General features: G+C 41.2%; 2 protein-coding genes across 10 annotated transcripts in view; one reads left to right on the top strand and one right to left on the bottom strand.

Moving 5' to 3' along the window:
* Positions 1-24,165, bottom strand: COMT (catechol-O-methyltransferase). 6 transcript variants are annotated; one of them, XM_080628313.1, is made up of 5 exons: positions 23,945-24,165; positions 6,650-6,932; positions 4,676-4,869; positions 3,602-3,733; positions 1-1,277 (listed from the first exon to the last, which is right to left on the bottom strand). In XM_080628313.1, exons 2-5 carry the CDS (start codon positions 6,930-6,932, stop codon positions 1,098-1,100), a joined length of 789 nt encoding a protein of 262 aa, XP_080484439.1. In that variant the 5' UTR covers positions 23,945-24,165; the 3' UTR covers positions 1-1,097. The 6 variants fall into 6 exon arrangements, with proteins under 6 accessions (XP_080484439.1, XP_080484441.1, XP_080484438.1 ...); XM_080628315.1 differs by lacking the exon at positions 23,945-24,165 and adding an exon at positions 20,609-20,631; XM_080628312.1 differs by lacking the exon at positions 23,945-24,165 and adding an exon at positions 17,851-18,001.
* Positions 22,319-24,903, top strand: part of TXNRD2 (thioredoxin reductase 2) — a 55,909-nt gene continuing 53,324 nt past the window's right edge. For 3 of the 4 annotated variants that reach the window (XR_013957912.1, XR_013957913.1, XM_080628309.1), the window contains exon 1: positions 23,961-24,107. Coding sequence is in view for 1 of the 4 variants with exons in the window: in XM_080628309.1 (XP_080484435.1) it covers positions 24,029-24,107 (79 nt within the window). In the remaining 3 variants the exon portion in view is untranslated. Of the gene's footprint in view, positions 22,820-23,960; positions 24,108-24,903 lie in introns of those variants that run through there. The other variant, XR_013957911.1, reaches the window with a different exon arrangement.

A 24,903-nucleotide genomic window follows, 5' to 3' on the forward strand; every position in this document is an offset into this window, starting at 1 on the left:
TATTGTTTTTTAGGGTTTATTTATAAATGCGACCATTGCCTCATTATATAATCACAGCAGGACATGCCAGAATGCCAGTGGATTTCTGCATTGAGAGACTTCAGATTTGGGTTGTTGTCTTCTCAGGGACAACCCTCACTATTCACATAGTGTTACCAGCCCTGAGGTTAACCAGGGTGTGCAGCACCCACCTGGTAAAACCCATTCTCTCTGGTCTTTATTTTTATACAGCATCTTAAACATACACAGCACTTCAGAGTAAGCAGCTTGCCCTGTTCCTAAAAAGCATGTACAATGTCTATACAATATAGTGAAAGGATAAGTAAATATGAGTGGATAAACAGCATTTTCTCAAGGTCAAATATGTAGTTTTGGAGGTTTTGGTGTTCCTTTGGAAAGAGCCTGTTCCTTTTGTTCTCTCTCTGTCCCAGTTTTAACCTATTTACTATTCCAGTTTTCCCTACCTCTGCATGGACAGATTAATGACTTTATTTCTTTGGGTTCTGCAAAATTATGTTCTATTTTCTCACTGCATGGGTCTCTCTTCTTTCAGTGCATGCCCTTCTTTCTCACATAGCAGTGGTTAACTTTTGCAGTAACGATGCAGAAATGTATCTCACTGCAATAGGAACCTTCATTGCATTAAGTAGCATGCTGGTAATTTAGCAAAACCAGGGCTCCTGAAATGGTCTTCTCACAACACGCGTGCTTTTTTCCACTCTTGATAATGATTAATCAGATCAGCTTGGGGATACGTATCTTCAGAAGTTGCGGCAGCTTTCTCCACCTCACCCTAAGCCCAAACTGTGGTTGATCAGGTTTGAGTTCAAAATAACAGACTATGTTGTTTGCTGACCTGTTGGTCAAGGCAATGTGCAACACCTTGGGTTTGCTGAATTATGTGAAACACTAGAACAGACCTTTGAGCAGTTACCCTACTTCTGATTTTGTTTTCTGCCTGGTCTAAAGCGATCTCCACTTAGCACTTGCTTTAATTACAGGCTCCAAAATACAAAAAACCCACACCCCAAAATTTAAAGCATGGAAAAATTAACTTGTGCAGTTGCATTTACATGGTTGAGTATTAATAGCCCTCTTTATCCCAAAAACACAGCCTTTTCCATAGCATCATTAGCTTTCATATATTCCAGATGAGATGGGTAGTTAGTGCATTGGAAATGGGAGTTGTTGCGAACATAGTTAAGGAATTCTGGAGCTCCTGGGATGATGACATTGTCGGCCAGAAGAACCGATCCCTTCCTCAGCAAGTTGCATTCCTAGAAAGAAGAGAAATTGCTTCACGGTGGCTGTTAAGCAGACATTGGCTTGAATGTAATGTGCTTTCATGTTAAACCATGTCATACTCAAGTGCCTGCATCCAGAACCCCATTGTACTGCGGGTTTGGAGGGAAGAAAAGACATGGGAGAAGCTGAGTAATCCTTTGTGGGCATGTTTGATATGCTAACTTCTAAACAATCTCATTAGAGATACTGATGACATGTTGGATCATTTGGGTCCTGAAATAGCAAATCAAGTGCAGTGGTGGTGTGCAGTTTGCTGCTCACATCATTTCCATGTCCAGAAAGATGGTTTGGTTTTGGCTTTCATGCCTAAGTTTGAAAACTTTTTTAATATGGCATAAAAATACTGTAGTAGTTTTTAAGGTCACCTGAGAGACTGACATGGACCAGTCTTCTTGGCCAGTCTCAGCAAAACTCCAGAACATCTAAATGAATAAGAGATTTTCTGTGCTTGTTTTCCTTTTACCCTGTACATTCTGCCCCTTTGTTCAGGAGCTGGGCATGAAGCAGGGCTTTTGCACAATGAAGATCACCGACACATTTCCACAAGGCATAATTAACTTGTAATACTCACTTCAAGTACAATGTTTATCCTCAGTTAACCTACAAACCTAATTTTTCTTGGTATATTTGTCTAGCAGAAGTTGCTTATCTGAGCTTACCAGCTGTTTTAAAACAGTCTGTAGTTAATCAGGCTGGTTGTTATCCTGTGGTTACAGGCAGCAGTTGTAACCAAAACAGGGGGGATGGGTTTTGTTGCTCCCAGTACATTAGAGAAGTTCTGTTGATGAGAATGCTGCAGATACTGTTCAGCTTTCTGCTGTTGCCTGTGGTGACTCCATACTGGTCAGCACAGAAGAAGTAATTTTAGAGACAGCAAATACCCTCTGTTCCATTTCTATTGCAGAGCTTATAGAAGCCTACAAGTGACAATATGCTGTATATTCCACTGGTCACTAGGGTTTCAGATGCTTTTTGTGTCAGGAGTGCTGTCTGGGCCACTTTCAGTGTATATTTCATCTGAACGTTTTACATTTCCTATTGGATATTCATATTGCAATACTTGCCAAAATTGCATGTTAGAAGATCTGTAACAGCTAAGAAAATGTGATTATCTTTTCTTCATCTTTCTCTTTTTAATTTCATAAGGGACTTTTGCAACTTTGTGTCAGAGTTGCATCAGGCTGACCACTATGATGAAACTAAACTACCTGTTTGTTTTGGCTGTGTTGTGAAGGTTAAGCTCTGATAAGGAAGCACCAGCTCTTCCCAGTGGAAAGAGCTCAGTCGTCCTTACACAGCCAGTTTAAAAGAAAACATTCTCTGGGTACAAAATAACTGTAGGGAGGGAACAATTTGTAAATTCAATACTGGCTGTCCATAACACCAAACAGATTTTCTTTTCAAACAGCTATCTGGAGGACAGGCCTGAAATTGAAAACCAGGGGAGCCTGGATGAGAAAATAATGTGGATTTATTTGTGAAGAAAACAATTGGAAAGTAACACTTCCATACATACAGGCAGCTCAAAGCTAGGAGAGTGTATGTGCTGACAGATACAAATGTTGTCAATCTCAGTTACTTAACACCTAAAAATTCCTTCCTGTCCAGAAGTCCTCTATGAGCTGCTTCATCTATCATTGCCTACTGCTGTTACACTTTTTGTAACACTTATAGTAATAGTTAAGGCAGGTTGGGAAGAATGAGCATAATTTTTCCATAGGACTGGAGACAGCTGGACAGCACTTCCCAGCAAGTGCCTGACTGGGGCAGTCTGCACTCCTCCAAAGGTGGTTTTGTCACCAATTAGGTGGAGCAAAGACTCAGAAAGATGATACCCAGCTGTGCTACCAAAATAGTGTTTCATTCAAAGGCTCTGCTGGCACAACAGACCCTCGGCAAAAAAGGGGTACTGAGCAAATTCAGGAAGTGGAGCTGAGATACACAGGTCCTGAGTCTCACCTGCTCTCCCCAGATCAGGATGGGTTTGGGTCCAATCTGCCAGTTAGTGACCATGTAGACACTCCTAGGGAGCTTAAGACCCAGACCATGCACTCCTTGAGCTAGGGTTGTTCAAGAAACAAAATGGTACAACAGTATTCGCCAAGTCCTGAGCTATGTAGTGTCAGCACCTGTCCCTAACAAAAGTTTGGGATCCTTCCCCGAGGATCCTGTTTTCTTGTAAGGTTTCTATTTTGGCTGCCATTTTTCATTTTACAGATGATTTAGTCCTTCACAAAGAAAATGGCCCTCGCAGACACCTCACAGACACTTTAAGACTGAAATTGTGCAAACTGACCTGAAGCAGGATGGTGTCTGGTGTATATCTGTCTTTCCAGTGGTCCAGGAAGACAAAATCCAGAGTATCCACTTCATATTTTTTCTTCAGCTGGGGAATAATTTCCTCTGAAGGGCCTTCTAGGAGTCTTACCTGAAATGCAAATCCATCTGATAATTGACAACCATTAAGAAAAAGCACATGCCTGTAGCTCATTTTAAACTGTGGCCAGACTGAAAGAAGCTGCTGCACATTGATTTGTCAAGTAAGAGCCATATTCTGTGTGTGGAAGAAAAAAGTAGTAAGGAAATCTGTCTGGTTTATGACTCATAGCTGATCAGGAAATTAAATCAGATGGGGAAAATGCAATTTTAGATGTTGCTAGTGCTTCAGGTTCTCTTCAAGAAGTCAAGAAACGCATTAGATCTCATGGTGGGATTTATTTCCTCTGGTTTTATCACCTGAAGTGATTTGTCTAGTCGAACAGACAGGCACTTCTTCAGCATGAATCCCCTGACCTGCTGTAGATTTCAGCCTTGGGCTGAGCTGGGTGATAGACTGGAAATACCTGCATCCTAACCAACTGCACAGAGTCAAGACACCTCAGATTGCACAAAATTTATATATACATATATGTATATTGTGACCAACTAGATTTCGGTAAGCACATCTCATTTGAAGTCCATTGCACATAATGCAGCTCTTTTTTGTGAGCTGTCTCACATAACAAAGAACTTTGAAGAACAGCCCTGATTATTTTGGTCACACACACCCTCACACCCTTGACTTCAAACTATCCTGACTCTCAGCTGGGTCTCTGTCATACTTGGGCCCCTGACTAATGCTATCAAATTTAATTTGCTTGTGCTGTATATACAAAAACACAGATGACCTCAGTCCTTTCCGTGGACACTGGTAGCTTTTCCCTATGATCAAGCCTGATGGTTGAACTCTGCATGTTCCCAAACGCTTAGGGTGTTACACTTGCTTGACAAGTAAAAACCAAATGTAAACCTATCCATGTTGTTTCTATGGGTAAAGTCCCAATCTCCACGTATTGCTTCCTCATACTAGTTGGAGACAAATGGTATTCACCTTATCTTGCACTCCAGCAAACTCAAATATCTGTTTAGCTATAGCAGCAAATTCTGGGTTGAACTCCACAGTGAGAAGACGAGCTCCTGCCTTCAGCAGCCGAGCAATCCTAACTCCTGAGTAGCCACAGTATGTTCCCAGCTCCAGTGCAACTGATGGACTGACCTCTTCCACTGTCTTGTCTAGAATTACACCTGCATAAAATGGAAATATGTTAACTTCCGACAAAATCAATCTAGATCACATACAGAAGAGCAAGTTAGGGACAAGAAACTTAACGGAGTATACTCAGTTGCTAAGCACATTCAAAAATTAAGGGTTGATGTCAAATTATATGCTATATCATTTGCAGACTGACCTATCTGTGATCAAGTTGATCATGGAAATTCTAAGTTTTGAAATGCAAACTTTCAACTAGAAAAGATCTTGCTTAGTTTCACAATATAAACATTTTGAGTGAGGAAGTGCCTGAATTAACTAAAATATTTATAGTATTACAAGGGAAAAATGCAGTGGGTTTGTCTAAAATTTATTTCAGAAACTAGCCATGTTTGTGGAATATATAAATCCTGACTTTTGACTGCTCATATTTGTTGCAAATGTTACAGGCAGTATACAAAGTTTCTTATCCTATCTTTGCATGATACAAAGTTTCTTATCCTAAATACTTGTTTTTAAAGAGAAAAGAAAAATGTAGTTATGAAGTTGCAAAATATTTGGATTCACTGGATGAATTTGAGGGATGGAAAACATCAGTCAACAACAACAAAATGTTACCAAAATAAGTGGTAAGACACTGGGCTATATTCAGTCCTTCTGGAGAAAAAAAATTTACTTGTGAGAAAACTCTTACTTGTGTGGCTGGAAACTAGAGAACTACTCTGAAAAAGTATTTGAAGGGATCTTACAGCGAGCCATGGAGTTTTTCAGTGTACATAGAAATTTCATTATCTGGTACTTTCCTGGACGTCATTTGTTTATGAATAGTACGATGATGATGGTTGCTTCTTGTCATCGTGTGGTCACTCCCAAAATCTTTGGAGCTAAAGACGCGTTAATGTTGATGGCTCTGATCGGAGGAAAGGTCATCTTGTCAGAGCAAAACTGGAGTGAAATCTTTAAGAATATAAGCCCAGTTGATCAAGGTTTAGAGCTCTAAGAATTTCCACTCAGCCACCACCCACTGTTCTGTTGCCCTCAGCACCCAGCCTGGTATGCAGAATTTCAAAAACTGTACCCATGACGGAGAAGCTGTTACAATGCTTACTGTTGTATTTCATTAGCTATGTTAATCCCAGGCTAAGCAACTGTCCCCTGCAATTCCCCAGCAAGATTTACTTTTGTGTCTAATTCATAACGTGTTAACATTTTGCCATTACAGTTTTTTTAAAAGATTGTCACTTTCCTGCAGCTAATTAAAAAATAAATGCTTTGTCCACATATTTTCCTTTAGGAGGCAAGAACAAGATGATTTACTTGGTAAGTAGCAGCAATGTCTGAGCACTGCTTCTGTGTATTACAGGGGTAGGATTTTTCCCTTCAACGCTGATTTTGTAACTTATGCTTGCATACACAACATAGTTTAAAATACTGCACACTCCCATCCCCCCCATTTACTATCTCTCAGTTAAGGATCTGAAAGTATTTCACATGGTGAGTTATGCCTTAAGGGCACCTTGTGTAAGAACTGAGGTATAATCCAACCTAGATTTTCCTCATAAATTGTCACTCTCTGCTTACACAATTGCAGTGTACACAACATGCAAACCCAGACTCAGTCCTGTGACTTCCTGGATTACTCACTGGACACCCACAAGGCTGTTGTGGGGTTTTGAGGGGGAGGGGTGAGGTTGGGGTTTGGGTTTGTTCTTGTGTTTTCTCAGCAGATGGAAGTAACCATGTGAACACAATAACATGTCCTGTAATGTGCTGGTCTTGAAGGATTGTTCAAGTGCTGATCCCTGCTGCAATTACCTTTCTCACTGCCCACGTTCATGGCCCACTCTTTCTGGGAGCAGTACTTATCTATAGCATCCAGCACACTACAGGGGTCTCCTCGGACTGCATTCTGCAGCACAAAATTTAAAATCCTCTGTTCCTTGGTCTGATTCATGATTAAATTGGTTATTTTCTCCCGGATTATTTCATTCCAGAGAAGGGCAGCAGCGGGGTTTCTCCTGATGAGTACCACAAAGAGCAGGAAAATGAAAAGCAGGAGGAAGACAATGAACAAAAGGACTGAAGAGCTCTCCAGCATCTGGAAAGAAAAACAGCCCAGGGTTAAGGTGGCACGGGAGAGAGCTGTCCTTTTTGTAAATACTAAGTTGAATAACCCACAACCAACCATACTTGAACAGCAACACACAGAGTTTAATTATGGTATTTTCTAGAGTGGCTGAAAATTGCTCTCTGTCACTTGGATGGTGCTCTGTGGCACTCCCTTTAGAAGCCAATTTTACAGGCAGTCAACAAGTAGCTTTATTTAATGCTCTGGTCCCTTCCCCCACACAGCTGCTCAGTCCTGGCTTCATGCATGCCATTGCACAAGGAGCCTCCCAGCATCAAATCTGTTCTCTTTTTTCAAAGGATTTAAAACCTTAATCAGAGCCTGCATGTGATCTCTCTTTCCTGTATTTTTGAACACTGGGAAACTTCTAAGCTGGCCTTGGTGAGAAAATGTGGAACATCTCACCTTTTAATTTTGAGCACAATTATCAGCAGAAACTGGCCACTGTCAAGTAACATTCTGTTTCAAGCCAGTCTGCAGGTTGAGTTACTACCCTGCATGCAGAGCTCTATGCCACCATCTGCCCTTCTTGCATGCTCCGCAGAGAAGCTGAGCTTGATGTTTCAGTAGGACTCCACCTGCCCCTTCCTTTCAGAGCCTGCAGCAGAGGGATCCAGGTGGAATGTTTTACAGAAAATAGAAGCCTTTTTCCTGCTTATAAAACCTTTGACGCAAGAGGTTAATCTGAGAACCAAAGATGCATTTCCTTTTATAAAGTAGGGATGTTTTCTCACTGGTTATAAAAATATAAACTGAATCCCTGAACCAGAGAAGAGTTGAGACTCATGAAATTGAAAAGATGTACAAAAGGACATGTTGTACTTCTCTGATCGGCCAGCTCAAATCATCTGATGGGATTGTTCTCACTCTGAAATTCACCATAATAGCTGCAGGTGCCTGTGTGTGTGCAGCATGGGCAGTGTGTCTTTTTGAGTTTAGGGTATCTGAACATAAAGCTCAGCAGATGAGATGCGTGTCACCCTGTACAGATCAAGCAGTAAATCCCATCAAAGCCATTTACTCTGATGGATCTCAGATAAGCTAGTACACAGGGAGGTGCATTTACCTCCTTTCAGGAGTCACAGCACAAAGGATCTCATAAAGAAAAGGTTCTTAATATTAAGCAGTTGATTTAGCCTTTGACAGGGTGCCAAACTAAGAGTTTTGATTTGCCTGAGGATTCTCTGTGTGTGAAGTTCCCCTTGTACAACTCAAAACACACCTCATTTCTGATGATGCAGCTTCTAACACCTCCGCTTTTCCCTCTCTGCTTCCCACAAGCAGAGCTGACAGTTGCATGCTGGGAGGACAGCACAGTTTGGAATGTGCTGCAGTTAGTATTAGGATGAATGACTGCCAAGTTCATTTGTTCTTTAAGTCTCAATTAAGCATTTGACCACAAGTCTGAAGGATTCAGAACCCATTTCTTAACCTCAGCAGGCTGGATTAAGTTGCACTTCAAAAGAAAACTGTTACAGAACATGACACAACTCTTTCTACTCTGATCCTTTCTGTGAAGTCTCTTTCTCTTCCAGCTTGCTAAAAATTGTGAACGCCCACACTTGTATTGCACTCCACCAACCTTCAGCAAAACCAATCCTCTAATAGGAGCTACAACATCCTAAAAATTTTGGCCTAAGTTGCCCAAAACCTGAGGTAAAGGGGCTATATGACTAGCCAAATATTCCCCCAGGTCTCTTCCTACTTGTTCCTGTTTCTCTTTTTTTCCCAGAAGTGTCCCAAGAAAATTGTAAACATTATGTGTTGTCAGACCTCCATTCTGCAGTAGGAGTTGGCACATACACGTTACACACGGGAAAAATCTATCCCACTGTGTTGAATTTTTAATCATCATGCAGAACAGACTTTGAGTTTAGAAGATAACTGAGTTTCCATGGAGATAGGCTCACAGTGGTGTTTGTTCACCCATCCACTTACTGTAGTTGCACAGCAAGTACGATTTGTTTGGAGCAGTCAAAAGTCTTTATTTTGCTTTTAAGTAGTAACCACTGTTAATGCTTACCTTAAATGCTTTTCTTGCAAAGTCTGACCTGAGACATTTCCTTTCAGGGCTTGTCAGCATCACTAGCATAGAAAAATCTTGCTTCTTGGACTTCATGGATTTCATTTCTTAGCTAACAAGAATCTGTTTCTCTACCTCAACAGGATCATCAAGGCCTGGAGGTCAATTTTGCTTCTTTCCTTCTATGTACTAGTAGCCCTACTGATCAGGCCTAATTGTCCTACACCTTCCAGGTGGGACTTGTGCTCTTTCTAGTTCTACATGAAGATGTTTGACATTATCTGTTCACCAAGAACTTGGGTTGGGCCTTAGTTGATTGTATGGTCGTTGTTGATGGATTTGGATTACTGACGTAATTGAGAGATACTTATTCTGAACTGTGGTGAATGGATGGAGCCCAGAAGTTATTTACTGATGCCAGCAGGTACCTAACCCTTCCTGCCTCTGCACAAGGGAAGCCGCATCAGCCCTGCTTACCAGTGACTTACTTGGTGGCACTTCAACTGTACTCAGGTCCGTGTAGAACTGAAGACTGTTGCTGTTCAGGATTATTTCACACTGCTGCCAGACATAATCCTCTGGTTACAAAGGATACGTTGGCATCCTCTGAGTATAACTTGCCACAGGCTGTTGTTTTGACACTGTGAGATTCTGCCAGTGTGTTTGGGGCTGCCTTCAAAGATCAAAGAATGGATGATATCTATAGGTGGTGTGTTTTTTGAAGAACAGCTTTCCTCTATTGCTTAGTGTAGATATGAGACCATTTGCTGAGACTTCTCAAAACAGGGAGAGAGAGCATCTGTAGGCTATCTCAGGCCCACTCAGGAATGCTGAGATTCCTTTTACAGACAGGGAACAGATTGTGAAGACTTATTTTTATACCTTAACAAAAAGAAGCTGCTTGACAGTAAAATCCTATCCCTCCATTTTCACACTGTTACCCAGGCATGGAAGGGTATGTCAGCAAACCAGATTTCCATTGTCTTATTTTCCCCACACTACTACAGGCTTTATATACCAAAATTACAAGACATCTCATGCTCAGAAGCCCACATATTAAAGAACAGTATCTTCCTCGTCTGCAGCCTGTGAAATGCTATTTCTTAACATGTCTCTATTAGCCAGAACAGAGCAAAGCACTCAAGTTTGCTGATCTTGAACAAATACTTCACCCTTCTCCTTACTTGGACAGCAGGATCCTTTTAAAGATGTTGTTGTTTTAAAAGAGTGCACTTTGTGCAGAGAAAGACTCCTTGTTTGAGATGTACATGCCCTAACTTTTCAAATGCATAGATTGTATTTAGGCTGCTGCAGCCTGGCAGATGTACATCCTGATACTAAGATGCAACTAGCTTAACACAAAGGTGTAAATTGGGATATGCTTCTGAACCACACAGATAGCCAAAGCCGCCTGTTTCTTCTAGCTATTCCTTATGCAAAACCATAAGCAGCCCTTTAGCTTCTCTGGAAGGGCAACAACTGATAGTTCTGCTGGGCCACCTGGAAACAAATTTTGCATCTTCACCTTTGAAATCTTACCACTTCAAGTTCACCCAAGAATCCCTTCTGAAGGCAAAACACTAACCTGCATTTCTCTTCTGATCTAGACTGCTGTGTGGCTGCTAACACTGGTTTGTTTACATGTTTTGTGTAACGTATTTGTTAACGACAAAAAAAAGCTACGCGTGAAAGCTCAAACTTATGTGTTAAGGGAATGGTCTTGGATCTAAAACTTAATCGAGGAAGCGATTCAGCTTGGCCATTCCTACGATTAAGTGCTCAGAGGGATCCATTTCTTACAGTGCCTCAGTTAGATCTTTGCACTTCTTAGTCCTACATGAATGCCATCTCATATAGCAGCAGAGCCCACCTGCCTCCACAGATCCTTAGAGGTCGCTCACAGATAGCAACAACCTCTATCGCGCATGCTGCTTTTTTCCATTCCTAGACAAGTTCACTTGGTTTTGCTGTATCAAGGAATGTTTTTCAGCTGGTGGGGGGGAGGGTTTATGCTTATTAATGCTGTGCAACACCTCAGTGCCTTCATAAATTGTCATTATGGGTTGTTCATAGCAGAGCTCCTTTAGGAGACAATTATCCTGAAAACCAGTTTCCAGAGAAGGTAACTTTAAAAAGGAGCAAACCAGAAATACCTTGGTTTTCTCTTCTTTTCCTTTTTTTTTTTTTTCTTTTAAACCCTGTTTCTGTGTCAGAGTTTGTCCCTCTTAATCTCCGTCTTCTCCAGATGTGAGAATAAATTTTTGATAGCAGGAGACTGTAAAAGCAGCCTGCCAAGAGCGAGATGCATCAGTGATGGTCATGTACTCAGAGGGAAGAAAAATCTGTACCAAAATAGGTAATTGCTTTCATATTCTTAGCTGAAAAATATTTGATATGAGAATTGTGTAATTCAACCAGTTTCAAACTACCACTACCTAAGAGACAGTCATGTTATGACAGCCTTAGAAAATGCAACTGTAATTTTAGCTTTAATATGGATTCATGAGATTCATTAAATATGCAATAAAACTGAACTTGCACATAGTCAAGTTTCCCGTAACCACTAATTACAAGGCAGTTGCACTTATTATTTAGTGCTTGTACTGAGGTTCCAAATACACAGGTTAGCACTGCAATCTCTTCTGTGCATTAGAAACACCATGGTAAAGTGAGCCTTCTCTTTGAAAACTAAAATTTGAAGTGGAAAATAGCAGGCAAAATTAAAAATTCAGCAAGGGAATAAAGAGAAAACTGGAGGGATAACTTTATGAAAAGGAATGAATAACATCTATCACCAAATCTGGTTTTGAGAAGGCAGAGTTTAAAAGAAAACATATTAAAATTTCATGCCCAAACCTGTCAAAGTACTGACGAGTCTTTCTAAAGCACTGGGTTATTTTCTTATGCATCTAATCTTACTCATTTTGGCAGGTTTCATGAGACCAAATCATAACTCCACAATGCAGTTCAGCAGTTTTCCCCTGTTGCAAACCATAGCCAAACTTGAATGGGAGTACCTCTGCTTCAGCTTACAGAGATTTAAAACGACACTTTCAAAGAAAGAAACAAACAGGAATTGTGGGTATCTGCTGCCCCAATTTATCTGCCCTTAAAAATTAAATACCTAAGTCATTCCAATGGCCATAAACGAAACCTCAAGAGACTGGCTCAGTCCTGGGGATCTATTATTATGCCAGTAGTTGTTTAAGTTAGGGGATTCATTACCCCCTTACTATATAGGAGCTCTAGTTTTTCTGAAAACATAAAATGCCCATGTGACGGAGCACAGAACAAGACATCCTGTTCTTTATTTGTGTATAGGTGACTCCAGGCATTTCACCACAGGTTACAATAAGGGTCTTTCAGTAATGTTATTTATCAGTCCTTCTGGTATTTTTTTTCCAAGTACTGTTAAAAAAATCACTGGTGTTAGAAGTCCCTGAAGTGAAAAAATAAGGATTATAGCAATTGGAAATATCAATGTTTAATGTAACTCCAAGTCACCAGATGAATTCAAATCGAGATTTTTCTCAGTGCTTCATAAAAACTGTATGAAGTTTTTGTAACACTGTTAGAGGAAAGTGTATGGAGATTTGGTCTAAACTACTAACTACTGCTGTTTCTCAGATTCCAAAACAACCTCCTCTGCTAAAAGCTGGTATTTACAGAGAAGAAAAACAAACATGTTGAAAGTAAGCACCTTTAAATTCTCTGAGTTTTAATAAGGACATATGACTTAGTGAGTTTCACACTTAGTGGATTAAAAAAGTATTAAATTTGAATAACTATTCCGAAGCTTAGTTCATTATGAATAATTAACAAGGCTTTATTTCCTACAGATGCAAAAATAAGATGACAGGTATTAAAATACTTGGGAGGTTGGAAACTGTTGGATAGAATATTTTTCCAATCTAGTTGAATCCTTATAAGCCTCATTACAGAAACTCTCATTACAGTTTTAGCTTGGAACTGATACTGTTTTGCTTTGTACTAAAAATGAAGTCCTAAACATAACCACAAAAAACACCCTCTTCTACAAAACCAGCATGTACATAACTCTGCTGTTCCCCAGGCCTGGAATGAGAGTAAACTTTGTGATCCTGAGTCAGGGGGCTTAGGGCTGAGTCTCATCTTGGCAATGTTTTTCTGATTCGATCTTGGGTGAGCTGTCTTACCTATGTCTTTGTTGCCAGAAGAGTAAGTTTAAGTTAGCACTACTTCTATAACTTTCAAGGTGTTGCAAAGCTGAATAATTTTTTGTCAGAAAAATGCTTGCTGTGGATATAAGGTTTAAGTTCAAACTTTTTAAAAGCTTCTGCTGAAATTATGCCTTTAAATATCTTATACGCTAAAGCATGCAGAGGATTTAGATATATGTAAGGACATGTTAGCTCTTTCAGAAGCAGTGCAAAACAGTGCAGAAGAGTCAGCACATTTCTACGTTTATTTTAACAATATCTGTTGCTCTGCACTAGGAGATCTGTGCCGTGCCCTGACTGGGACTGGAGTCCCTGACTCTGTCCTGTGCTGTCTTGAGTGGGACAATCTCCGTTTTGTGGCATTTTGCTTTTCTTGATCTTTTCCCAGAGCGAAAAAGGCAGAGTATTTTGGACAGAAAGCCTGAACTAACTTCAGCCAAACACATTGTATCCTGTTGCTGTAGGCAACACAATTCAACAGCTTCGTAATTTAGTACTTTTAAAGGTCAAAAAAATATCTTTTTACCTCCTATTCTTTCATTATTGTTTATGTATTTTCAAATGAGTGCAACACTGTGAAAAATCAGCATATTGCCAAATGTGAATAGCTTATTTCAATGGAAACTTAGTCTGGGAATTTGACATTCAGATTTTCCACTGACATCATAAAAACAAGCTGAACAGACTTTATATAATTTTTCACTAAGTATTTCTTCTATGAAATCTAAATTTCCATTTTCCTAGGGTTTTTTCAGATTACTATAATTTAGCTTCACTACCATGACTACAAAAATTCTGACTTCTATAAATGCAAAGTTCTGATCATTATTTTTTTCCCCTTAGGCCTTTTGTCTTGTCCTTTTTCCTCTTCTCATGTTGAAAGGAAACAAATACAGATTTCTTTTCTGAATAAAAGGAAAAGAACAGGAAAGTGCTTACTGCCTACTTGGGAGCTCATCAACTAAGCTTCATAAGGGTGTTTATATCCATTCTCTTAATTTCAATTCAGATAATTGCTATCAACTTAAAACTCCCTTCACAGTAGCTGTTGTCTAAGTGGTCTTCAGTGCTATCACCTAAAGGAAAAGGTTTATGTAATGGCTATGTGCCCCATAAAGAAGTGCAGGGTTTAGAACAAACTGGCTATGAAGAGAGGCCTCATCTCCATCCAACAAGCAGGTCCATGTGGATCTGTAAGTTTCTCATCCAGTCTGGCCTAATCACACTGTATGATTTAAAGTCACAGTTTGGGGTGAGAGAATTCTTCAAGGATAAGAAATGCACTTTACCAGCCTTTGAGCAAAGACAGCTTTTCAGGAATAAGATCTTTTCAGGTACCCCCTGGAAGCATTTGCTCCTGGTAGTTGTTATTCCCACTCCAGAACATTAGATGCATTTGTATTATTTGTAATAGTGTTTGAGGCCGGTGGTTGTCGTAGCTCAGCTGAACTGTACAAACCCCACCTGGGAAGCAGTGGGCTGCTAAAAGCAGAAAGTGCTCTGCCCTGGCAGCACACTATGAGCTGGTCTGTAAAAAGTTTTCTTAGCTGAGACTTTAATATGCCCCATTGTGTAAAACTACCTCATACTGAATGATTTTGCCCCAACTAGAGCTTTGGAGATTTGGGAGAAAGGGCTGGCAGAGGAAAGACCAAAATGGCTAGTTATCCTAAGCCTAATCACCTGCAATAGACTTATTTCACATTCTCTCTTTATACCACGAAGATCAACTGCTGAATCCTCAATGTCCCAAATCCCCACTGCGTGCTCCTGCCCTGCTTCCAAGGCTACCAGCTAATCTAGCGTAAATCTGTTTCCAGCACAGCTTTCTGCTCTCCACAAGCTGCTCTTCAGGCCAAGGGGAGTGCACAACTGAAACCTGGTGAAACACTCACTGAAGGACCTGAAAGAGTAGGAAGGAAATTGCTGCTGAAATAATGGCTTATCTCTATGGAAATGAAGAGCTCTAACAGGCCAGGCAAGGTGGGATCACCACAGCACAGCAGGTAACCAAACCACTGCGTGGGAAGAGGCAGCATAACTGAGACAAGCTCAGGGCATGAAACCTTGGCCTCAAATCCTGAGAAAATGCCCTCCCCAGAAAACTAGCTGGAGTGGCAATAGAATTTCTCTTACTTTACCTAGAAACTGCTTTCTGAGAAATCTCTTCTAAGAGAGTTCAAGCTAAACTGGTATGGAATGCCTCACGCATTAAGATCAGGTTTCAATGACTGCTGCCAAAATTATGTTTTTTCAGAAAATTCCAAGTCACTTATAATTCCAGTGATCCTGAAGGATTGCTGAAAGACAACAGTGTGAGACTGGCAGAGATAAACCTGATACCAGCTGCTAAAAAATATTGCTAAACTTGAGTGACAAGTAAATTGTGTGCAGGGTTAATATGGTTAAACTCTCTTCCACTGATGCAAACTAAAGCTGCATGTTGGCAAAATTTTCTTTTGCATTTAAATACTGCGATGTTGTGCAAACGCATGGTAGCCTGAATGTGGTGGCTTTGTGAGATGAGCCCACAGCTGAGTAAGCAGAAAAAATGCAAGGGTAAGTGCAGCTATGAAGTAAAGGTTGTTTATGGAGATCATTGGTATGACATGTGCTCGACAGTATTGGTAAATATGAGGGTTTTTATAAAGGACAGAAGGTAAAGAATGCACATAAAGGGCATCAGAAAACTACTTCATGAGCAGCAACTCTGCTAGCAAGCAAAAGTACAAGCTTTTTGTCTGTTCTTCACAGATATTTTGCTGTAGCAGAACTCCCTCTTGAGAATGAAAACTCCCATAAAATACAGCTGCAGCAACACATTTATAAAAGCAGCTATTCAGTCAAATATGACTGAACTGAAGCTTGACTTGCATCCAGCTTTTTCTTGAATACAAATGAGCACCAAATTCCAGCATACTTATAACCGTAAATTACATTTTCAATTTAGCTGGGGTTATCTCATTTCTTTCAACTGTCAAGATTTACAATACAGTATAAATGCATTATACACAAATAAGTCCTACTCTTTCTCTGTGAAAGCTGTTGCTGCCCACGGACTGGCTTCCTGACAATGAGTACCAGTCAAAATGTGGAAAACACCGCTCCTTTCTAACTCGCCACTGTTTAAAACAGTGACAGTAATCTACGATAGCAAATTGTGTCAAGCCTGAGAAGTAAGAAAATATAAATAGGTACCTTTCTTGGTACAGCAGAAGCTGTTCCCTCCGATCCTTTCCTGTGCTGCTCTGCTGTGGATTTTATAGAATAAGAGTCCAAGAGCCTGCAGTATTCAGTCACGTTCGATCACATCACAGGAATAGCTTATCAGTCCCATTACACAGACTCTAAAAGGAGCGGTGTCCTTTTCTCCAACTCCTCCTTTCACCGGTTTCTGAGCTCCTTAAAGGTGCTCAGTGCTCTAATAACCCTAGAGAAAGCTGTTCGTCTGTCCCCTAATGACAGTGTTCTTGTTACTTAGTTACAGCACAGTGAACGCTGAGAAAGTCAGGGATGAGCCAAATCTGCCCTCAGTGTAAATGCATTGTGTTCAATCAAGCAACTCCAGGAATGAATTTGGCCCAAGGGATTCAGTTCTTTTTTCAGCTCAGATGTGGCATGCCTCAGCCAGTGCAGAATTTGTAGAAACAAGACCTAGGCATGTGGGTTAAATATAGAGTGCTGCTGGAGGGAGGAGAAGTTATGTACACCAAATTGCTTAACAGCAACTACAGAAGGAAGTGCAATCAATACATTATAAATAGTACATTTGAATTTGTGGAGCTTCTAGGTGGAAAAATATTCTGCTACAAACAGCTCTAAGATAAAAGGATTATTCTAATAAGCCTCGTCGTCGGTTTGACAGTCTATATTGTTTCCTTTGAGGCAGAAATAATATAATCAAGCTGCAATTAAATTGCACCATAAAAGAAAATATTAAGAAAAAAAACAAAAACCAAACACAACGTGGTGGAAGTTCTCTGCTGTAATCTCACTACAAAACTCCAACCTAGTTAGCAAGTGTTTGAAAAGCTCTAGCCTAGAAACTTTTAAAAGATTTAAGGAGTTTGTATTACATGTGGCAGAAACAGGAATTGAAGATCTGAAAACAGGCTTTGTCACATGATGGGGGAAGTCCTTGAAAGAACGAGAAACTACCTGAGAGCCCTTTGAGTGGATGAATTGAATAAAGAATTGTGGGAAAATGAGGTAGGTGAAGATCAAAGTGTTTTTAGTAAGTTAACAAAACATAACTAAGACCCTGCATTATAGCACAGTACTTAATATAGAATAACTTTGAAGTATCCCTTCCATGTTATAACAGGGATTTAGTTCAACAAATAATTTTCTTGTAACCTAGACATCAAGAAGAACAAAGAATGAACTAAGCAATACTGCACTCCAGCTTCCCTGACAGGAATTTCCTACCTGGTCAAAAGCTGGTTCTGAAAGCATGATCCCTGATGCCACCCACAGTTAACATTAACTAAGAATTTCTTTTACTGCTGCTCTGTGGAGAAAAGAGCTTAAACCAGCCAAACTTATTCTATGCACTGACCTGAATCCGTAAGCTATTCTCCTAGGAGTTAACTATAGCTAGTTGTGAACTGGTCGGTGGTATCAGCCCAGATTATACTTAGAAGCAGAAGTTTGTACCAAGACTTACCAGATTGAGCAGTGTCCTCTGACAATGCTTTTAAAAGATTCTGAACCTTGAGCTGAATCATATTGTTCAGGCTAAAAGCATGGGAGGAGCAAACTTGCTTCTGCGTGCCCACAACTGTTTACTTGGATGATAAAGGCTATGCCTGCAAAGTAACCCTTTCTGTTATCTAGATATTTAATTAGCTAAGTAAAAATGGGTGAATGGCAATAACTGCAAATTAGATAAAGGCAGAGGCTCAGTTAGTTAAACCACCCAAACTGTGCTTCCAAGTTAACAGAGAGTTGAACACTTGTAATACATTATTATGGGATTTTTTTTTCCTCCAAGGGAAGTTTCTTTGGTAGGATGTTAAACATTGGCTTATGCCTTTATTTAAATCACCTTTTTGCCCAAGGCAGCGCCTATATACGTATGGGTTTTTTGTAAGTTTCTATTAACAATGCTACAAGCTCCAGATGTATAAATTTATACCATGTTCACATGACTTATCCTTGTCTAGATAGTAAAAATTTACCCTGATAATAATACATCCAGGTTACAGAACTGCGGACAGCTATACATATATCATTGTACATTGTACAAATACAATTTTTATATAGGGACAAGATCTTAAAAGATGTATTTGATACTGCAGAACATCAGGATCCTGCATTCACAGGGCACATTTACGGGAAGATGTAAACCCAGGATGTCTTAGCTTGGGAGCAACATCACACGAATGACAGCAGGTCAGAATAACAGGCTAGTTCACACTGCATAGCTCTGACAGTTGACAGAGTTCAGCTCAGATCTGTTTGTACAAACTTGAGTAGACACTGCTAATGTACAGAGCTCCTAGTCTCAAATCGAGGCTACACAGCTGCCATCACGTGATGCAATGTGGCAGTGCTATCCCCACTTGCTGTGCATGGCACGGAGCTAGAGCCTTCCCAGTAAATCCATGCCTGGCATAACAACAAATGGCATTCCCTTCTTCTAACAATCCTGACCAAAGACTGGTTTCTAAAAGGCTAAACAAAGGGAGACAGGAGAGCTAGCACATTATCATAAACCCCACAGATCATGTGAAACAGTGAGTGGAAGAAAATTCTTTTGAGCTTGCATTTTCAGAATAGCAGGAGGGATTTTCTTTTATGTGAATTTGCTGTTTTCCACAGTCAAATTGGTTTCTCTTCCTGAGAACATGTAAAAGACGAATTTTGAGAGAGGAAGCATCACTCATGTATGAATCAGGAAACTGCCTGAAGATATCTAAAATAGGAAATAGCTAAAAGAGAAGGAAGATGGCCAGCAAAACTGTACTCTAAATTTTAACAAATAATACAAGTAGACTTGTTTGTATTTATTGTGCATCATAAAAGTTATGTAGGCTGAAAAAAAAACACCCCTTCCTGCTTTCAAAGACTTCATAACTCCTTATGGAAACTCTGAAGCTCAGTTAAACCTACCATATTTCTGTCTTTTCTCCCCTCACTTTTTTGATAACATATGTCGAAGCATTTGAACAAAGTTAAAATTTGAACTTTTGTTACTTGAAGCTTCATCTGTTTCTGCAGTTTTTTTCCCTTCACTTGCAATCAATTAGTTGTTTAGGAAAAACTATGAACAGAAGATTCTGTGTTGAGGAAGGAAGGAATAAAATAGCATAGATTAAATTCTGAATAACAACAAGTCCTACTGTCAGACAAATTTCTGACAATAAAAAAAAGGCAAACCAAGGGGGGAATAGCAACAAAGATGAAATGTTAAACCATTGCTGTTGGTTTATGAACCTGTGCGCAAACGTTTCCAGCACACAAAACACTGTTAGCCGAAGGATGTATTATTTGTAATAAGATGTCCTTCTGGGCACTTTCCTTATATTAGAATGGTTGGTTTTCTTTTAGAACTACATTTTAAAATGGAATTTAAATTATTACCTCATGTAATTCTGTCACGTGTGTAACTTTTCTTAGGTTACTCAATGTAGTTGGTTTAGATACACTTACAGACCTCACATTAAAATTTATTAGTTACTGGCATATGCTATTTGTCCCATCCTAACAAAATATTGTAAACTCTGTAGACTTCATATGGAAATCTGATCACCACCTTGATCTCATAAACCAACATTAGTCACCATCTTCCTTTATCAGATTGCCTGAACTCTCCTAAAGGATGATTTGTCAAAGCTCTTCAAAGCAGTTATCAAAAATGCGGAAAAATACAGTGGAGTTGGATTGTAAGTAAACAGCCAGAGATTTCTTTGTGCCAATGAAAAGCAATACCCAATAAAATGTAATATTGGAAAATTCTTGCTACACACGTCAGTTAAGAAGCCTTAAATAAAAGTGATAAACATGCTCCTGTTATTACCCAGGATCTGTGTCTTTAAATAAAGATCCTCACTTGCCAGCATAACCCCCACATTGGAATGCTATCCATATATTTCGCAATTTGAATCATTACAAGTTTTTACCCTACTTTGAAAAAGGTCTAAGGACTGGTGACTGCCCCTCCCCTCCTACCGTTTGTTCTGCCCTTTTTGTAGCTCTGGGACATGACTCTCGCAGTTGCCAGCAACTATGTCACTGTTTCCACTTTTGTATTCACCATTCGATCTGCCTTTTTTCCACATGCTTTTTCTCTCCGTCCTCTTTCCTCCTTAATACTATAAAGACACCATGCTACACACTAGTGAAGGAACAACATGAGCAAAAGAAAAAAAAAAGGGTAAAATCAATCACAAGAGAGCTGGTAAGAACCCAAAAAGCCCTACCTCATGTAGAGATCTCTTAGTTCAATCAGTGATCCAGTACAGTTCACTGACAGTCATGTAAATTGGTCATTAAGTCATGCCACAAAATACAACTTCTGATAAAAACCATTTCCCACCCCACCCACTAAAAAAAGAACCTATGTGATGACTTCCTAAGATGGTATCTACCTGACAGCTCTCTTCTTCCCCCCACCCTGCCAGGCTGCTAATCTGAGAACATAACACATAAAGCAAACCATGCCAGAAAAATAGGAAAGACAAGAAGATGTGTTTAAAAAGTAAAAATTTCTAAAAGGCATTTGGTCCTGGTTGTCTTCATGAGGAAGAATTTGAGTGAGCCATTGATAAATGGAACAAAAGGTATTTCATATGAAGGAAAAAAGTACAGAATTCCAAACTGTCCTTAGACTAAATTAAAAAAGAAATAGTCTGCCTGTTAACAGAACCAATTCATGCCTTACAAAACCCCTATTTTTGCTGAATGGATTTATATACATACACAGTGGTGTTTCCTTTGTGCTTTTAATACCACACTGTTTAAAGTACATTGAATAAACATCTCCCCCTGGAAATAAACCAAACCACATCTAATGTATTAAGTTAATTTATGACTTTAAATATGAGTAGCTACAACTGACAAAATTCTGTGGAAATACGATGTTAGGTCTGATAGCTATCTTGTAAGAAGGTTTTTTAATCCCAAGCTTTGAAAAAATATGCTTTTACTGCAGAAACGCAATGCTTCATGTAAATGATTCCTGATACTAAAATGCATTTTCCACTAAAGGACTTAATGCTTGCTTTCTTAAAAGAAATTAAGATATATATTATATATTTATGTAAAAAAGTTGTATCACTAATTATTCTGATCAGCTTAATGCTAACCACAAAAGAATTAAAATAAGAGAGCAGAAAGCTATAGGAGCTGAGCCAAAGACACATTAGAAACCACACCTGATAACCAGAATCTGCCTCTGATACCTGAGAAAGGTTTTTCAAGTGCAGCACAGACACACCTGCTCAATGCTGACTGCAGCAAATATCAGCGGCTACTCCCTTTTTTGTTACTGTCACCATGGGCAAAACCTATTCCTTGTTGCTGATATCTGCCTCTATCAGTCTCAGCGATGAAGCTTTTGAGAATGTGCAAGAACAAGCAGGGTGATGTTACACAGATTTTGTACTTTCCTCTGAAGATGGCAGTTGTGATGGGAACGCCTTAGCCTGCGGAACTGCACAGTGCTTCATCCTTAGCTGTGCAATACAGCCAGAGGGCTGGTGACACCCACAGCTTCACATGGTCTGGCAGTGGCACAGAGGCATCTGTTGATAGTTCCAATTCCCAGATGACTTAAGGATGCCAAGGGAAAGCAACTGTCTCACTTTCAAGTTAGAAAAGAAAGGGTGTGCGCTGATGTGTTTAGTAACAGACAGACATCTAAAAGAAGCTACAATCTTGACACTGCTGCATAGGCTGTGGTTCATAGACTCCAAGCGCTGGAGAAAAGATGATCAGTAATGTTAGCATACAACGTGGTTGTTACAACGGATACTTGGCCAAGTTCCTATCCTTAAAAGAGTTCTCCAAATTTACTCCAAATTTATCAATTCCTTCCTAAACTGCCACTGTAGGTGCTGTTTAAAGGTAACTTTTTCTGTCTACATTTAAGGCCTTTTCTTATTAGCAAAATACAGTAATGCTGTAGGGACCTTTCTTTACATAAACTTGGGTTTTGTTTGGGGAGATTTAATTCTACTCTTGATCCTACACATCTGAACTAAATGCTGTGTGAAGAGCATATGTTCAACACTGCCTGATTGAATTCATAGTAGTGGCTAAAATGAAGAGCTAAGACAACTTTGCAGGTAAGTACCTGAAAAGCATAAAAGATTACTATCTGAATAAGCTGGAAGTTTCTTTAACTCAAGGGCCTCTCAGTATGCTCTAGTCACGTCTGCCCACTGCTGCTGCAGTGGGTAAGAGCATTTTTAGTTATTTATTGATTAGTGCTGCAGGAGGCAACAGAGAGGGGGTTTGCCTTTTTTGGTTTACCAGCAGTGACACTGGACAAGTCATCAATCCATTTACTAAAGTGACAGTAATTTCTGTTTCGTGTATTTTCAGACATCAATGAATTAAAAACAATCAGACCTACACTGGAGACTTGGAGTATATGAATTTCCTGCCATTTCTCCTCAGCTATGGACCAGGTGACTGATGGTTTCTGAAACAAAATGGTTGGATGCTGCCCCCTTGTGAGCCAGGCCCTTACCACGAACCAGCAGAACCAGGACTGCCTGAAACGTTTTTCTGTCACCTGCTCCCTCTCACTAAGAAAAAGTGGCAGATTCCTTGTCCCAGACTCCAATTTGGCTACTTATCACATACGAGTCTACATACAGCAGCAAGCTGGGTCACTACTGCACTTCAGTAAAGGCCAACAGCCAGTAAATCTGAATGAGAAAGACCTTGATCCTTGTGGCATTGTTCTGACCAATGCCTACTTTGAGGCCTTTCACCTTAGGCTGCCACAATACATACAAGCATTAATAACTCAGCACTGCCCTTGTTTAATCAACATCTCGCATGTGCACAAGGAAAGGAGACGCTGCTGAAGGCTGTGAAGCATCCGCAGTGCTTTGACAGGTCATGCACTGCAGATACCTGTACCACTGCACTTAAACCCTATGATAGAGCTGGTTGTGCTGGTCTGGTTCACTGACCTGGGTAACACAGCTTGCTCCGCCATTTTGCTTGAGCAAGTTCCCTCAGACCCCAGTCCCTGCGGCCTGCTCCTAACACTGAACAGATCTTAGCCACAGGAATAAAAACTACATCATGTGTTGTCTGTAATACCTCATGGAAGGGAGTGGCTTTATTCAAACCACGTTATCAGAGGTTTTTAACTTTCAGGCTGCACCTGAGGAAGGAGTGGTGTTACAGCGGGATATGTAGTTCCAGAGGGGAAACAAACAAAGCTCTGAATATTGGTAAAGGTTCTGTGCAGCTGCTGTTTTCCTCTTCTTTCCCATAACGCCCTCCCTGAACCTCTTTTGCAGCAGCAACTGGGAGGGAACCCAGTCAAGCAAAATGTGGGGTTTCTTCCCTTCCAAACGTCTGATTTTAACGCAAATGCGCTTGTCCAACGCCAGAGACTCTGCCTGCTTCTGAACAGGCCTCCCGCAGCGGCTCCACAAGCCGCATCCCAAGCCCAGGTGGAGCGCTCCCGCCGGGCGGGAAGCGGCTGCCTCTCCTCAGCGCCACGGGCGGGGCGGACCGTGCCGCGACCCTCCCGCTCCCCTCGTATCCTCCCGCTCTGCGCTGCCCTCACCGACCCGGTGTCGCCGCCCTCCACTCAGGCGCTGCTCGGGCACCTCGCAGGGGTCCTGGCTCGACGCAGGGGCCCTTTGCCGTACAGCATGGCGACGCTGTGGCGTAGGCGGGAGTGTTTCCTGGGAGTGTCAAGACGGCTGTGCCGTACAGTGCGAGCCCTTTCAGGTACGGGGTTCCCGCTGGGCTCAGGGCGGGCAGAGGCCGTGCCTCCGCCTTTCCTCGCGGGTAGCCCTGTCCTCCTGACGCTGAAAGCCTCCTAGGAGGGGTTCCCCTGAGCTTTTCCCACCCCCCGCACGGCGGGAAGCGGCCCGCAGACGCTCTGCTTGAGCCACCCCTGAGGGGACCGGAGGCCGCCTCCCTCCCTGGAGGCGGCACTTTGCTGCCTCAGTGGCCGAGGAGGGGAGGGTGGTGAAGGTCCTCCAGCCGTAATGCCTTTCGCAGCGCCCGTAGTCACGGTGTGTCTCTCGGAGCCCGTCCCTCGGCCCCCGCATTGCTGAGGGAGTCCCGGGCCGCAGGTGGCTGTGAAGTAGGCGAGGCCTCCTGCGCCTCGGGGTGGGGCTTTCTGGAGATGTAGTGGGGCAGCCCGAAAGGCAGCCAAACCTTTCCCTCAGGCTTAACTCCAGCGACAGGGGAGTGTCAGCCTTCCCAGTCCAGTGTCCACGTGAACTGCCAAGAAAAGTCCCCCAGCCCTGTGGTGGCACAGCTGGTTCTGGATGCTGCGGGCATCAGCTGTCTCCCCTGACCTGCTGACAGCTCTGAAAGCAGGGGTTGTCCTGCTACCCTTGCTAAAAACTGAGTTATCGCTCACCTGCCGGCTTCTGCCACTTCAGAACAGTTCTGGGAGAGTGGGCTGCTCTATGGGAAGGCTGAGGAGCCAGACGTGCTAGCTTCCCTCTGACTCACACACCACACCCCTGCGAGGCCTACACTGCACCTGAGGCTTTGTTAGTCTGATAAAGTG

Source organism: Psittacula echo (assembly GCF_963264785.1).
Source record: "Psittacula echo genome assembly, chromosome: 13".
Lineage (NCBI taxonomy): Eukaryota > Metazoa > Chordata > Aves > Psittaciformes > Psittacidae > Psittacula > Psittacula echo.